Raw genomic sequence first — 15281 nt, forward strand, 5'->3', positions numbered from 1 at the left:
TACCGGTAGCGTTTTATCCCTGATGTATATTTTTTAAATATATACGTTTATATAAAGGAAGGGCTACCATGTGTTATTAGAGAGTTTATGTACTACACAAAGGCACCCAGTTGAGAGAGGAAGGAGGGTGAATCAGGGGCTGAAATCTAGTCTGTGCTCAGCCTGCTAAAGATGGGGTTGCATCTCAGAGGACACATCTTTTTCCAGTTTGCTTAAGCTGGCAGTATAGGCCAGCAGTAATCCTCTTCATGGAAATGACGTCCAGTCATTATCCGGGGGCTTCTTTGCCATTAGACTCCTAACACTGTACTACAGTACCTTTCTACTCCAAGCCTAAGTATGTTACAAGGATAAAAGCTAATAATTTTTTAATTAAACATTTATATCTTTAAATATACAGCATCTTCAACTTTAGGAGCTGTGAAGTAAACACATGAACCCGTCCAGCTTCACACAATGAAGGGCGACAGATCAGGAACAGAAAAAATGGTCCTGCATAAGCCATGTGTGTCTGTGGTTTATAACTTTAACCAAAGTACCATCTACAAGATGTAAACAAATTAGAATTTTCCATAACTCATCTAGTTCCTCAAACTACAGCTTTTCAAATATTAGCTTTCTTAGCCAAGCGTGCTGGAATGGTGGTTTTACTTATTGTTGACCATATGGTTGATTCCTCGGTTAGTCCCTCCTTTGTTTGTCAGGGTAGGGCAGCCTTGCCTGTATCAACGGATGCTGGCAAGAGGCGAACCAGGAACCTTTACCTGACAAAACACAGACATGAGTTTGCAAAGCCATTTGGGCTGTGCTTTATGAGGGAATAACTGAAAAGGAGTGTGAATGGCTTTATTTCACCCTGAACAGTACACACCTGCCTAACACAGGTATCTGTCATTTGATTTAGCAAATTTTGTGGACTTGACTTTGGGCTTCTCTCTAGCGTGGTCTGGGGTGGCCTTTTCAGCTCTTTTTTCTTTCTTTTGCCCTGGACTGGAATGCAGTCTACCTCAAGTGGGTCTTCCTAGGTAAGAGAGAAAGCAAGACCTGTCTCACTTAATAGGGTGGTCTAGTCCCAAAATAAGGCTTGATTCTCAAAGGAAATGAGAAAAGAGAAAATGGGAGTGGGGATCATTTATTGAGCCCTACTATGTGCCATCCATTCAACAAACTGGAATGTCTATTTTAGGCTCTAGGAATACCGTGAAAAATAAGACAAATACCTGCCCTCATGGCACTTAGTGTCTCATAAATAACTGTGCCAATTACATTTGGGATGAGCGTCATAAGGAAAGGTAAAGAGTGTTCTAGGAGGGAATGCAAGGGAGCTGGATTAGGGAAGACATTCCTAAAGATGAATATCTACACCAAGAACTGAAGAATGAGAGGTATTAAGGAAGGCGGGGGAAAGGCTGTTTATAGCAGAGGTAGCCAGAGGTGAGTTTCTGGAGAGATGAGTTGGAATGATGTCACATAGGGTTTTGAAAGCCATCTTACGAATTTGAATTTAGTTGTTGTGGTGCGGTGGCTCATGCCTGTAATCCCAACACTTTGGGAGACCAAGGTGGGAGGATTGCTTGAGGCCAGGAGTTTGAGACCAGTCTGGGCAACACAGCGAGACCCCATCTCTACAAAAAAAAAATTTAGGTAGCCAGATGTGGTGGTACTCACCTGTAGTTCCAGCTATTCAGGAGGGTGAGGTGGGAGGATCACTTGAACCCAGCAGTTCCAGGCTGCAGTGAGCTAAAATCAACAGCACTCCAGCCTGGACAACAGAGACATCATCTCTGAAAGACAAAAAGAATTTGAATTTGGGAAGCTCTGGAAAAGATGGAGAATAGATTAAAGGGAGCCAATATGGATCAGGGATACCAGATAAAGGGAGAACGGGGGACAGTGGTAGTGGAGATAGTTTGCAGTCTGTGTGAGACCTAGCCGAGAGCTTCAGGATAAGAAATGTGGATCTGGAGCTCAGCTGAGAGACCTGGGCTGAAGATGTAAATTTAAGAATCACAGACGTGCATATTAATTGAAATGGGAGTGGTTGAGATCACAAAAGGAAACAGGGTCTGAGACTGAGTCCTAGAAACCAAACCATTTAAGGATTACGTAGAGGAATTTTGAAAGACAAGGGCATCTCAAACCAAAGAGAATCACCAGTCACTTGGAAAGGAAGCCTGGGTGAGGATCTGGGTTCTAGTTCCTCAAAGTCTGAATGTCTGTGGCTGGGCTGGACACACAGTGCCCGTCGGCAGAAATAGCTACATGGCTGAGGGGTAGAAGGCAGTGACCCTGATATGACACTGCACTGAGACAGACAGGCTCCAAGCTGGAACCACTGGCATTAACCCTGACAGGGTACTTGCTGTTAGACAAGTTATCTCCTTTCAGGGTGTCTGAAGACCTGGCTTAGGAGCCTGGTCCTTCACTGAAAAGCTGTTTGGTTGTGGCCAATTCACAACTAAATTTTGGGTTCTACGTCTATAAAATGTAGGACTGTCTTAGCGGTTAGCACCATGGTGTAGTGTGACTCTCATCACAAGTTTCTAAACGGTGCCTTTCCTGCAACAGTGCCTGGCCTGGGCCTGCAGGGGTACTTCAAAACTGGACAAACGAGAGGAGTCAACTCCTCTCCTCTCTCTCACTGACCAGTGAGGCCTGGAACAAGGGACTGTCTAGCCTTCTCCCCTGCCTAGTAGTCAGGTGCTGGCCTGTGCCACAGAACCTGTTTATCTTGGAGGTGGAGACAGGTTTTCCTGCCTTATCCTGCCCCAGTTTTTCAGACTAGGGTGGGGCAGAGCACACACTGGATTGAGACTTTTTCTGCTAGATTAAAACACCCATCCATCGCAACGGGGAAGGCTAAAAAGGCGTCCAAAGTGTGTTGATCTGTCTCTGAACAGTACACATCTTTTGGAAGCCACCTTCGGCACACGTGTCCACTACATACATCTCACTAAGTTCTTCCCTGGTCATTTCAGAAATCTCCTGGAGAGGTCACAACTGTTTGTTTTAAAATCTGCTAATTTTATTCCAATAACCTTACCCCCATTTAACTTTCTCCCCACTTCAAATCATTCCCAAATTTCCCAAAAGGTATATCTGCCAAGGAGAAAAGGTGAGTTTTTAGGGGGCTTGAAGAAAACGAGTTCACAAAATTCATTCAGTCAACCAGCTCTGTGCCAGGCCCTGGACTCTCAGGAGCAGGGTGTAGTCTGGGAGGAAAGTGGCCATGTCCCTCCCTGGGGCTACTGTCTTGCCCTCATTTGTTCCTAGATTTTATTGCTAATCCTAATCAGCTCCTTTTAGTCCTTCACCCACCAGGAAGTTGCCTGTGAGTCTTAGGGCTTTCCTCATCCTCTAGATAAACCTCACCATCCCCATTGGAAGCCTACACTCGGTCCCTCTCCTTCTCTCTTTTCCCCCTACCCTTTCCCCCCCTCCATTCTTCTTTCATCTGGCACCTCCCCCTGTAAACTAGTAAGAGGGATGAGGAGCCTGAGAGTTGAGAGATGAACATTCTCACAGAATGTCCACTAAGTCACCAAGCTATGAAGATGCTGTTTGGAATGAAACTCTTCACAGTTCTCTATCACTGTTAAGGTAGCCATTGTCTCTAGCAGCCGCCAGCTAAGTCAACAGAGAAAACGAAGTTTCATTGGAAACAACCAGAGCAGTTGGCAGGACTGTAGTTGCGGCTGGGACACAACCCCAAAGTCTGTCTGCTGTGAGTAGCTAACTTTCCATATCACACAGCCTGGAGTGTCTGGTTGGCACCTAGCTTGCTGCCGTTCCGTCACGCTGCTCTGCTGTCTGCTTACTGCTGCTGTCGGTGCTGTCTTGGGGAGTCACCCGAAATTGCAGTGGCTGCAGACAACCTCTGAACCACTGGGCTCCCCTGCAGCCGTCAGAGGGCAGGTTCTATGGCAAGGAAGCTGGGGTTCCCTTCCATCAGCCTCCCTCCCTAAGAGTATGAGGATCCTAATCAGTGGGCCACTGTTTGGTCATGTGTTGCCCCTTGAGCCAGGCATGCTGTCCCTGTGACCCAGGGTCTCAGTAGTGGTCAGGACTGTATTGGCTATAAATGGCGAAGTCCTGGTGTCCAGCCAGAGTGAGGCAGCCAGGACAGTGCAGCTCTACCTCCATCACACTACTGAGAGACATGGGTTACCAAGCTCTAGGAAAGCAGCATTCCCTCGAGTAACAGTCAGAAAGGGGTGATTCAACACCGGGCTCTCTGTGTCAGTGAGTGGAGACAGGGGAAAGGATCCAGCTGCCTAGCCCTAGCCCCTGGGGGGGGTCACTTCACTCGGGTCCCACGGCACCTCCCAAGAGTCAGGGCTGCTGAGGCCAGCCTCCTGGTCCCCACCCCGACCCCTGAGATGTCGATTAGGACACCCTGGAAAGGGAAGCAGCTGCCTGTAGATCCAGTATGCTGGAGGGCCCTCCCAAATTTTTTCCAGTAACAATTTGTAAGGTCAAAACAACAGGGGGTGATTTGATACCACCAAGAGCTTGTTGGGCAAACATTGAAAGTGAGATAGAGTGTGTGAGAGAGAGAGAGAAAGAGAGAGAGAGAGAGATCCTCCTATTTAGTTACCTAGAAATGCTAGCCATTCTAAAAAATTTTACTGAAAAGGAGAAAAAAGGGACTGGTAATTTGGCAGTGGAGGCCATCCCAGAGAATGCCTCCTTCCTAGAGACACTGGGCCCCTTTCCTCCTTCCTCTTCTCAAGTCTTATCAACTAGAGGCTGAAAGTAACACCCACAGCTTCTGGTAGCTAAAAGCCTTAAAAACAACAACAAAAATCAAACAAGAGAGACTGGTGATTTAGGCAGCTATAATGCCAAGAAAAAGGATCTATCTACTTATCTATCTATCTATCTATCTATCTATCTATCTATCTAACTATCTATCTATCTATCTGTCTATCATCTATCTATTTAGCTAGCTCTGTTGCCCAGGCTGGAATGCAGTGGTGCTATCACAGCTCACTGCAGCCTCAATCTCCCAAACTTGAGCAACCCTTCCACCTCAGCCTCCCAAACAGCTGGGACTACAGGTGTGCACCACCACACCCCACTGATTTTTTTTTTTTTTGTACAGACAAAGTTTCATTATGTTGCCCAGGCTAGTCACAAACTACTAGGCTCAAGCAATCACTTCCCAAAGTGCTGGTATTACAGGTCTGAGCTACCGTGTCCAGCCCGGAACTTTAAACTTTAGGTACTGAGCAAACAGCAAGTCTAGGAAACACAATGCTAGCCTTAGATTACTTATTGATTTATGAACAAACTCCTAGATATAGAGGAAAATAAAAAGTATGTATAGATTATATATACATAAATGCATGTAATTTATATATAAACTATAAAATAATGTGTATAAATAAATTATATACATATTTTAATATATAATAAATAGTCTGGGTGTGGTGGCTCACACCTGTAATCCCAGCACTTTGGGAGGCTGAGGTGGGTGGATCACTGGAAGTCACAAATTTGAGACTGGCCTGGCCAACATGTTGAAACCCCATCTCTACTAAAAATTCAAAAAATTAGCCAGGTGTGGTGGCACATGCCTATAATCCCAGCTACTCATGAATCTGAAGCAAAAGAATTGCTTGAACCCGGGAGGTGGAGGTTGCAGTGAGCCAAGATCGACTCACTGCACTCCAACCTGGCAACAGAGTGAGACGCCATCTCAAATAAATAAAATAAATACACACACACACACACACACACACACACACACACACACACACTAGGTAAACTGTGTATATGCTGTATTTTCCATCATTTGATTTAACTGGAAATTCAAAATTGCTAATTTATGTACTAAAGAATTTATATAACAAAAAGATTAAAAACAGCACTTACTGGTTTTTGTGCCTCTATAACATAGGGTCTAACTTAACATTTGCAAAAATGCACTAACTGTCAAAAATTAATGGACTTAACACTGGGGCTCAAATTATAATTATGCCTGGGGATCCCACTAATTTAAATACACTGACCCTATAATCTTGAGAGGTTAACTACATATAAAAGTTTTTAAATGTGTATGACTCAATTTAAGCGCAGCCTTGCCTAAATTTCTCATGGTCATATACCCACTGCTACAAAATGTTTTCCATTGAACATAGATAGTTTGACAAAATAAATAATTAATTAGACTGGGCGTGGTGGCTCATGCCTGTAATCCCAGCACTTAGGGAGACCAAGGCAGGAAGTTCACTTGAGCCCAGGAGTTCAAGACCAGCCTGGGCAAAAGCAAAACCCCGTCTCTACAAAAACTACAATTAACCAGGTGTGATGGTGTGTGCCTATAGTCCCAGTAACTCAAGAGGCTAAGGTGAGACGATCAACGGAGCCCAGGAGGTTGAGGCTGCAGGGAACCGGGACAGTGCCCCTGCACTCCAGCCTGGGAGATACAGTAAGACCCTGTTTGAATATTAATAATAAAATAAAAGTGTCTCTTTGTCTTTTGCAAATTGGCTTGATAAAATGGGACCCCCCATGAACCCCCATTTTATAGTTAATATGACCCAATGTAAGTTAAAGCAGGCCCTTCAAGGATTAAAACTCATTATATAAAACCTTATTTTTAAAGAGTGATTATCCCCCACTACTCTCCATTTAGCAGCCTAATTTTGCCTATGTTCAAATCTAAAAAAACATATATATATATTTATGTATATACATTTTAATATACATTTATATTTTAATATATAAAATGTACTATATCTAAATTTAATATGTATTTTAAATATATAAATGTGTATATATGGTACCTGTGATGGATCACTACAACTCAACACTGTAGTCCCATCCATCAGGCCCCCATACCTAGTATTAAAATTAAACTGATTTCCTTCAATCAACAACTAATAAATACTCTTACAAAGATGGCTAACCATGCCTATTTCAACAGCCCTTCAGGCAGTTTGCCTCTACCTCTGAAGGGACACAATACACTTTTCTAGGCTACTCACAGGAGACCTCCACATGAGGTCTGTCATCACACTGTCTTTACAGACAAGATGCACCTTCTCCAGGAGCACAGGTGCAACACTGCACTGAGAACATCCTCCTCCAAGGAGATTTCAATTGACTCACACTCACATTTGAGCTTAAAGAGGAGGCAGGCCGTCATTGGTAGCTAAGGAAGCCTGTAGCTGCCCTCCCGCTCTTCATCCTATCCCTAAGGAGGAGGGGTGATGTCATGGATTGGTCAGATTCAAGTCAAGTGAACCAAGCCAAGGCCTGGGGTGTAATCTCAGTGTGTGAAATAAAGGGGTTAAAGGCTGGTCCCAGGCTGTGGATGTCTCCCTTCTACTTCACTCTCAGACACTGCAGGTAAGCTGGGGGCCTGGGCTTATTCCTATCAGGAGGGAAGTGCATTTTTCCTTCTTCCCATTCCCCTCTCAACAGAGTCCCAAGAAAGAACAGGGGGAGGCCAAGGAGAAAGGAACAAGGACAAAACAGCCCCTTCTACACAGGTCCAGTGCAGACCCCAGAGGTCAGGGCTTCATGTTGGGGCTTGGGGTCAAAGTCCTAATAGATAATAAAAGTTTTTTTTGCTTGTGAAATCTGCTGTACAAATATTCCTCCAGGAATACCCTGGGATAGTAGGGGGCGGGTGGGTGTCCCTGGAATCTGTATTCCAGCCATCCATCTCTCAGCATCAAACCAGAGGAGGGAATGACCAAAATAGTTTCTGGGAAAAGAAGGGGGAATTCCTGGAGGGGTGCAGTAGCTCACATCTGTAATCCCAGCACTTTGGGAAGCCATGGCGGGTGGATCACTTGAGGTCAGGAGTTGGAGACCAGCCTGGCCAACATGGTGAAACCCCATCTCTGCTAAAGATACAAAAATTAGCTGGGCGTGGTGGTGGGCACCTGTAATCCCAGCTACTCAGGAGGCTGAGGCAGGAGAATCACTTGAACCCAGGAGGCAGAGGTTGCAGTGAGCCAAGAAAAGGAAAAAGGGGGAATTCTAGGCAGAGTGAATAGCATTCCAAAGGCAAGCAATAAATGGATGTCTTAATATGTGTGGAGCAATAAACACAGTGAGAAAGGTCTGTAGTTAGGGGATCACAGAGGAACTTTATAAGGTTTATAAAGAGGAACTTTATACCATACTGTGTGAGAAGTCTAGACTTCATCCATAAAAAGATGGTCTCCTGTGTTAGCCAACTGCTTGTGTTATTCTGGTGCTTGCTACATGCCAGGCATGATTCTGAATGTCTTACATGAATTAACTCATATAATTCTGAGACACTAAGATAAAGGACTTGCCCAAAGTCTCACCAACAAGGAACCTGAGGTTCAAAGGGGTGGAATAGCAGCAGATCTGTTCTTTTTACCAAATTTGCTACTCGGCAGTCATGGCATCAACAAGGAGACAGGTTCTGTTGACCCGGACTTACCGTGAGGTGACCTGGAGGAGGTAGTGTCTGAGCTGTGTCCTGAGAGACAAGGGATCAGGGCCAGCAGAGGCTGGGAGAGTTTAAGGTGCATGGGCTCCAGGATGTCTGAAGACTGCTTTGGGAAACAAGGGGATCCAGCAAAAAGAACCATAGAGAGAAGTGCCCAATGCTTCACAGCAAGTCAAAGCCCCCAGGATGTACAGTGCGGCATCCAAGAACAGAGCTGAGTGAGCCAGCACCGCCCTCGGATCAGCGCCTGGCCCCATACCTTTTACTTTACAGCGGAAGTTGGCTGTGATCCAGGATCTTCATTCAGTTTTATCAAAGTAAATGCAAATTTATAAAAAACAAGATTTATTGTTACATTAAGGAGATTATTTTTCTTTCTAGAAATGATGGGGGGATGCTTTTTAATTTTTTTTAAGTAGTATGTGTGTAGAACTTTAGTATAACCAGGATTCTTTCCTCATTTCATTGAAAAATGAGTGTTAACTTTCTCAATTTTTCCAATGAGGACATTGACACCTAGGAGATTAACTCAGGAAAGAAGCTGGGGCTCAAATCCAGTTATTCAGACTCCAAATTCTGTTTTCATTCTTTTTTTCTTTCATTTATCGAAAAAAAAAATACTGCATTCCCCAAATGTGCCAGGCACAGGACTATGCACTGAGTAGATAGCTGATGGTAAAAGAGACAGAGCTTATCTCGCAGGCCCTCTTCTCATGGTGCTTCTAACACTGAGGCAGGAATACGTGAAGATACACTATATAATACTCTATGTCATATTTCTAATCAGCACTTGGTGATTACATTGACACTTTTGGAAGGCTTTCACACTTGCATTTGTAGTTAGCTGCTCCCATTCTTTCACTGAATGCTGCTTTGTGCCCATTCTTCAGCAGACACTGTGTATGGACTGTAATACACAAGCAGCAGAGTTCAGTCTGGTAACACCTATGTGCAAACTACCTGCAAGTATTTATTGAGCACATACTTTTGGAAAAGCAGTCTTTCAGCAATATTTATTGGCACCTTGATAATCCTAACAGCTAATATTTACTGAATACTATGTGCCAAGGACCACAGTAAATTCTTTACACACATTATCATTTGTTCTTCACAGTAAGTCTTCAGAGGCAGGTATTTGAGAGCTTAAGTCAACATGCTCAAATTCATGACACTAGAAAGCAGTGGCAGCCAGCACTTCCTACGACTCTGCTGTCCTAACTTCCCACCCTATGCAGGGCACTGGAGATACAACAGTGAACAACACTGGTACAATCTCTGCCCTTAAAATGTTTACAGTCTAGGAGGGAAGATAACCTTTAAACAGTCATATGCTGTAATGTCTAACAGGGTACCTGGTCTCCTTTGAGCTTCATTCAAACTTCCCCAGGAATATGCCTTGTCAAGTGGATGCAGAGACTGAGTCTTTACGCAAAGAGAGAAGGGAGGGAGAATTCAGTCCAGCAGGGGGATAGCACAAAGAAAAGCTCCGAGGTAGGAAGAGGTCTGGCAGCCTGAGGCTGTGACTGGGCTGAGAGCATGGCTAGGTGGATCACAGGGAAGCTAAGGAAAAGAGCATGAGGAGTGGCACACAAATCTGCATAATTCAAAGGTTCCTCCAGCTGCAGGAGGGGAGAGTCCGGCCGAGAGCAAGGCAGTGTGTGGAGACGCCAGGCAGGACACTACTTCATGTGAGGCAGGGATGTGAGTTTGGATCAGCCTGTTGATAGAGGGAATGGCAGCATGAAGGTTGATTTAAAAAAATGTAGAAGAGAATCGACGGGGCTTGTGTGGAGAAATGAGGGAAAGGAGGGAGTCAAGGAAGATTTTTGGCTTGAACAACCCAGTGGATGGCAGTACTCAGGACAGCTCGGGGGAGGAAGATGAGAGTTCAAGTTGCATCCAGGGTGGCTGTGGACAACCATGGAGCTGATAGGTCAGGGGGCTGGTTGGTCATGTGGCTCTAGAGCTCGGAGGTCCTAACGGTGAAGGAGATCATCTTGGACAAAGGTGAAATGAGTGTCTAAGACAGAGCCCTAGAGGCCTTCCACTATGAAAGGTTATTATTAGAGAGGTCAGGTGCAGTGGCTCACACCTGTAATCCTAGCATTTTGGGAGGCTGAAGTGGGAGGATCACTTGAGCCAAGCGTTTGAGAGCAGCCTGGACAACATGGCAAGACCCTGTCTCTACAAAAAATAGAAAATATCAGCCACACACTGTGGCACACACCTGTGGTCCCAGCTATTCAGGAGGCTGAGGTGGGAGGATCACCTGAGCCTGGTAAGTGCAGGCTGCGGTGAGCCATGATCACACCACTGCATTCCAGCCTGGACGACAGACTGAGACCCTGTCTCAAAAAAAAAAAAAAAAAAAAAAAGAAGAAGAAGGTCATTAGAGAGGGGAGATTGAGCAAAGGGAACTGAGAAACATAGTCAAAGAGAAAGGAGGAAAGGCAGGAGAGTGTGGAGTCTGTTTGAAGGAGGGAGTGGGAGCAGGGCACAGTGGCTCATGCCTGTAATTCCAGCACTTTGGGGGCTGAGGTGGAAGGATCACTTGAACCCAGGAGTCCAAGACCAGACTGGGCAACATAGTGGGACCCTGTCTCTACCCCCCAAAAATTTTTTAATTAGCCAGGTGTGGTGATGCACTCTTGTAGAGCACCTCAGCTACTCCAAAAGCTGAAGTGGAAGGACTGCTTTAGCCTAGGTGTTCACGGCAACAGTGAATCATGATGGCACCACTGCACTCCAGCCTGGGTGACACAGCGAGGCCCTGTCTCAAATAAATAAATAAAGAGGCAATGGTCTGAGATGTAGAACCTGATGCTTTTAGCAGGGCACAGTTAAATACAGAAAAGGTTGTTCTGACCTGGGATTCGTCCCTGGGGGTCTTCATGAAGACCTCAGGCCGTGCCTGAGGTGCACCTGGACAGGCTACCTGCAGGAGAGGGACTGAGGGTGAAGGTTTGGGAACAGCAAATAATATCAGCAGGTAGAATGAGGAGGCAGAGCTAGAGGATTCCATGGAGGTCACATCACCCATGAGGTCCTATCACCCAGGTCATTCAGTCACTGGCCACTTCATGCTCATTTCATGCTCACAACAACTCTGCAGTAGTAATTCACTAACTCTTTGTCACAGATGACAACACTCAGACCTAGACATGGGAATTGACTGTTCAGACAGTGCAGATGGAAGCCGGGAAGGCAGAATTCAACCCTGGGTCTCAGGCCAGTGCTATTACCTCATGCTTCCTCGACTCGAGTGGCAACGAGAAGAGATTAGAGAGGATGCGGGCTGGGCAGAGGTGGAGAAGAAGGGGTAAGTGAGAGGGATGTAGGATGCGGACAGCAGGTAGCAGCTGAGAAGGACAGGGAAGAAGTTTGGGGCTTCTGGCAGTAGTCATGTGAACGGAGGTGGGAACAGCAGGGTATGGGTTCAGGGGAAGATGGAAACTCAAACGATAAGTCCGGCGACCGGCCTACTGACGAGTTGTGGGGCGGAGTTGTCAGAAGGCAAAGAGAGACACATATCTGAAGGTCAGAGGAACGGTCCAGCCTGTGAGAGTCAGAGAGAGTCAGTGTAATCTTGGATTTTGGTTCCTTTTTACCACTTAACAGCAAAGTTAAGAAGGTTCTGGGAGAGAGCTGACGGGGTACGGGTGGTGTCCCACGGGTGTCAAAGATGACTTCTGGCTCACCTCTGACTCGGTTTCCCCCACAGATGGCTTTTCCCTGCCGCAGGTCCCTGGATCCCAAGACTCTGGCCTGCCTCCTGGTGGGCGTGAGTTTCTTGGCACTGCAGCAGTGGTTCCTCCAGGCCCCGAGGTCCCCGCAAGAGGAGAGGTCCCCGCAGGAGGAGACGCCAGAGGGCCCCACCGACGCTCCCACAGCTGCCGCTCTGCCCTCGGTGCTGGCCCCCGGGCCCCCGTGCATGGCCAACGCCTCAGCCAACGCCACGGCCGACTTCGAGCAGCTGCCCGCGCGCATCCAGGACTTCCTGCGGTACCGCCACTGCCGCCACTTCCCGCTGCTCTGGGACGCTCCGGCCAAGTGCGCAGGCGGCCGCGGCGTCTTCCTGCTCCTGGCCGTGAAGTCGGCGCCTGCGCACTACGAGCGGCGCGAGCTCATCCGGCGCACGTGGGGACAGGAGCGCAGCTACGAGGGGCTGCAGGTGCGCCGCCTCTTCCTGCTGGGCACCCCGGGACCCGAGGACGAGGCGCCCGCCGAGCGGCTGGCGGCGCTGGTGGCGCTGGAGGCGCGCGAGCACGGCGACGTGCTGCAGTGGGCCTTCGCCGACACCTTCCTCAACCTCACGCTCAAGCACGTGCACCTGCTGGACTGGCTGGCGGCGCGCTGCCCGCACGCGCGCTTCCTGCTCAGCGGCGACGACGACGTGTTCGTGCACACCGCCAACGTGCTCCGCTTCCTGCGGGCGCAGCCGCCCGGCCGCCACCTGTTCTCCGGCCAGCTCATGCAGGGCTCCGTGCCCATCCGCGACAGCTGGAGCAAGTACTTCGTGCCCCCGCAGCTCTTCCCCGGGTCGGTCTACCCAGTGTACTGCAGCGGCGGTGGCTTCCTCCTGTCCCGCGCCACGGCCCGGGCCCTGCGCTGGGCCGCCGGCCACACCCCGCTCTTCCCCATTGACGATGCCTACATGGGCATGTGTCTGGAGCGCGCCGGCCTGGAGCCCAGTGGCCACGAGGGCATCCGGCCCTTCGGTGTGCAGCTGCCTGGCGCCCGGCAGCCTTCCTTTGACCCCTGCATGTACCGCCAGCTGTTGCTGGTGCATCGCTTCGCACCCTACGAGATGCTGCTCATGTGGAAGGCGCTGCACAGCCCCACGCTCAGCTGTGACCGGGGACACCGGGTCTCCTGAGGCTGGGTGGGTGGCCTCAGTCCCGGGCCTCCACCCGTGACGGTGTCCGTGCTGAGAAGGCAGCTTTCCCACCCTGGGTACCTTCCGTCCTGCCCAGCTCTGTGCACCTGAAACCCAGCTACGCACTGAAATCAGCAGGGTGTGAGGGATGCGGGAAATAACTGCATCCTGGCTGCATGTCCTGAAGTTTTGATTTGATTGGTCTGGGGTGACCCAAGACGTGTTAAGTATTTTTTAAGTTCCTCCGGTGATTCGAATGTGCAGCTAGACCTGAGGACCACTGGGCTAGAATGTCTGTTCATCCTCGAAAACCCAGCTCCACCGCCCCCTCTGCAAGCCTTCCCGGGCACCTGGCTCCCACACTCGGGTCCTTGTGGGCTGTGGAGCAAGGGATACCTGGGAATGTGGGAGCGAGGATCAGCGTACCCTGCCATATGCCTACAAATGTTAAGTTGCCATTTCCACCACTTCCTCTACAAGTGAGTGGAGCTGGAGCTGGGCTGACAGTCGTCAGGTGGATCCTGCTTCTCCCTCCCCCCAGAAGTCAGTCACATGTAGCTGAGGTACATGTGGCATCCTTCCTCTCACAGCTGTCCGGGTACCCCATGAGGTAGAAATCAAAGTGGAAACCAGAGGCCTGGTCAGACAGTGACTAATCCAGGGCCATGTCATTCTCAGACAGCACCCCATTTTGATCCCCTCCACACTCACCCCCACCAAAGTTAATGGCCTGGTAGGGTCCTGCCAACCAATGCTCACCCCCACAGGTCAGAGACAGGTTCCTTGCTGGAGTCTGGGTCTCAGGGTCAGTGGGCCTTGGACAACCCAGCAGGGAGTTCTGGGGAGTTCAAAGTGGAGAAACGCTGATGGGAACATGGAGGCCAGCATTGGAGAGGCTATGGAGGCAGGTGTGTAGAATTGTGTTTGGGAGGTGGGAGATCTGAAACGGAGGTGGATAGTGGTTAAGAGAATGTGCAGGGCTTCCTGGGAACTTGGTGACCGGGGCTGTGAGAACCAGGCTGTGGTCCCGACCTGAAGCAGTTACAGCTGCCAGTCATCTTGGCAATATAGAAAATCAAGGAAACAGCCTAAGGACAGGCAGAAGTGTGTGTCAGCAAGGTCCCAACTATATAAGATGGATGCAGGGACTCGCTTTCAGGGAGGAAAGAACCTGGGCAGAAAGTCAGAAGACTGGCCAAAGGATCTTCGTTGCCTTCAGGACAAAGACCAGACTCCTCAGTCCTGCATTTCCGGTTCCACGGACTGCCACTCACTGCTCCCTTCCCCTGGGAGCAGTGTGATCCACTGGCCTCAGCCTCCCAAAGTGTTGGGATTATAGGTGTGAGCCACCACACCTGGCTGAGGTGATGGTTTTAAAGTGCAGCACTTCCTCGTTTTCGCTCCCACTCCCTCCTGCTGCCTTGTGAAGAAGCTGTCTGCTTTCCCTTCACTTTCAGCCTTGATTGTAAGTTTCCTGAGGCCTCCTAGCCATGCTTCCTGTTAAACCTGCAGAACTGTGAGTCAATTAAACCTCTTTCCTTTATAATTACCCAGTCTCAGGTAGCATCCTTCATAGCAGTGTGAAAATGGACTAATACACTTTCCACAGTCATGTTCCATGTCAGGGCCACGTAAATCCTCTGTAAGCCACATAGGAGGGCACTGTCATTCTGCTGGCTTACTGGCAGCTCTGAGAGGTCAAAGGAAGCAGGAGGAGGTGGCAATTCCAATTGACCCTTCTGCAGCCCTTGCCATGGGCCTCCGGTAGCCACAGCCACTTGTCCCTTGCTGGTCTTTTTTTCTGAGCAGGCCATAACAAGTACTCCTAAATGATTTCAGGGTGAATGGATGAGTGGATGCATGCCACCTGTCCCAGTGGTGTGGATTGCATCTCTTAGGACAGCAGTCCCCAACCTTTTTGGCACCAAGGACTTGTTTTGTGGAAGACAGTATTTCCACAGACTAATG

At 48.5% G+C, this 15281-nt stretch overlaps 1 protein-coding gene across 3 annotated transcripts; it reads left to right on the plus strand.

Annotated features, from left to right (window-relative positions):
• The first annotated feature begins 6411 nt into the window (after positions 1-6411).
• Positions 6412-14774, plus strand: B3GNT6 (UDP-GlcNAc:betaGal beta-1,3-N-acetylglucosaminyltransferase 6). 3 transcript variants are annotated; one of them, XM_032259147.1, is made up of 2 exons: positions 6412-7356; positions 12159-14774. In XM_032259147.1, the coding sequence occupies exon 2, from the start codon at positions 12159-12161 to the stop codon at positions 13311-13313; it is 1155 nt and encodes a 384-aa protein (XP_032115038.1). In that variant the 5' UTR covers positions 6412-7356; the 3' UTR covers positions 13314-14774. The 3 variants fall into 3 exon arrangements, with proteins under 3 accessions (XP_032115038.1, XP_032115036.1, XP_032115037.1); XM_032259145.1 differs by having other exon boundaries at positions 12179-14774; XM_032259146.1 differs by lacking the exon at positions 6412-7356 and having other exon boundaries at positions 11044-14774.
• Positions 14775-15281: the final 507 nt, after the last annotated feature.

The sequence above is a fragment of the Sapajus apella genome, unplaced genomic scaffold (genome assembly GCF_009761245.1).
Source record: "Sapajus apella isolate SASKATOON/1434 unplaced genomic scaffold, GSC_monkey_1.0 scaffold106, whole genome shotgun sequence".
Lineage (NCBI taxonomy): Eukaryota > Metazoa > Chordata > Mammalia > Primates > Cebidae > Sapajus > Sapajus apella.

Bases quoted from the DNA above. Each gene is read 5' to 3' on its own strand.
- B3GNT6 (XM_032259145.1), top strand. From the start codon at position 7,223: ATGGATTGGTCAGATTCAAGTCAAGTGAACCAAGCCAAGGCCTGGGGT. The intron at 7,357-12,178 runs GTAAGCTGGGGG...TCCCTGCCGCAG, and splicing joins TTCACTCTCAGACACTGCAG to GTCCCTGGATCCCAAGACTC.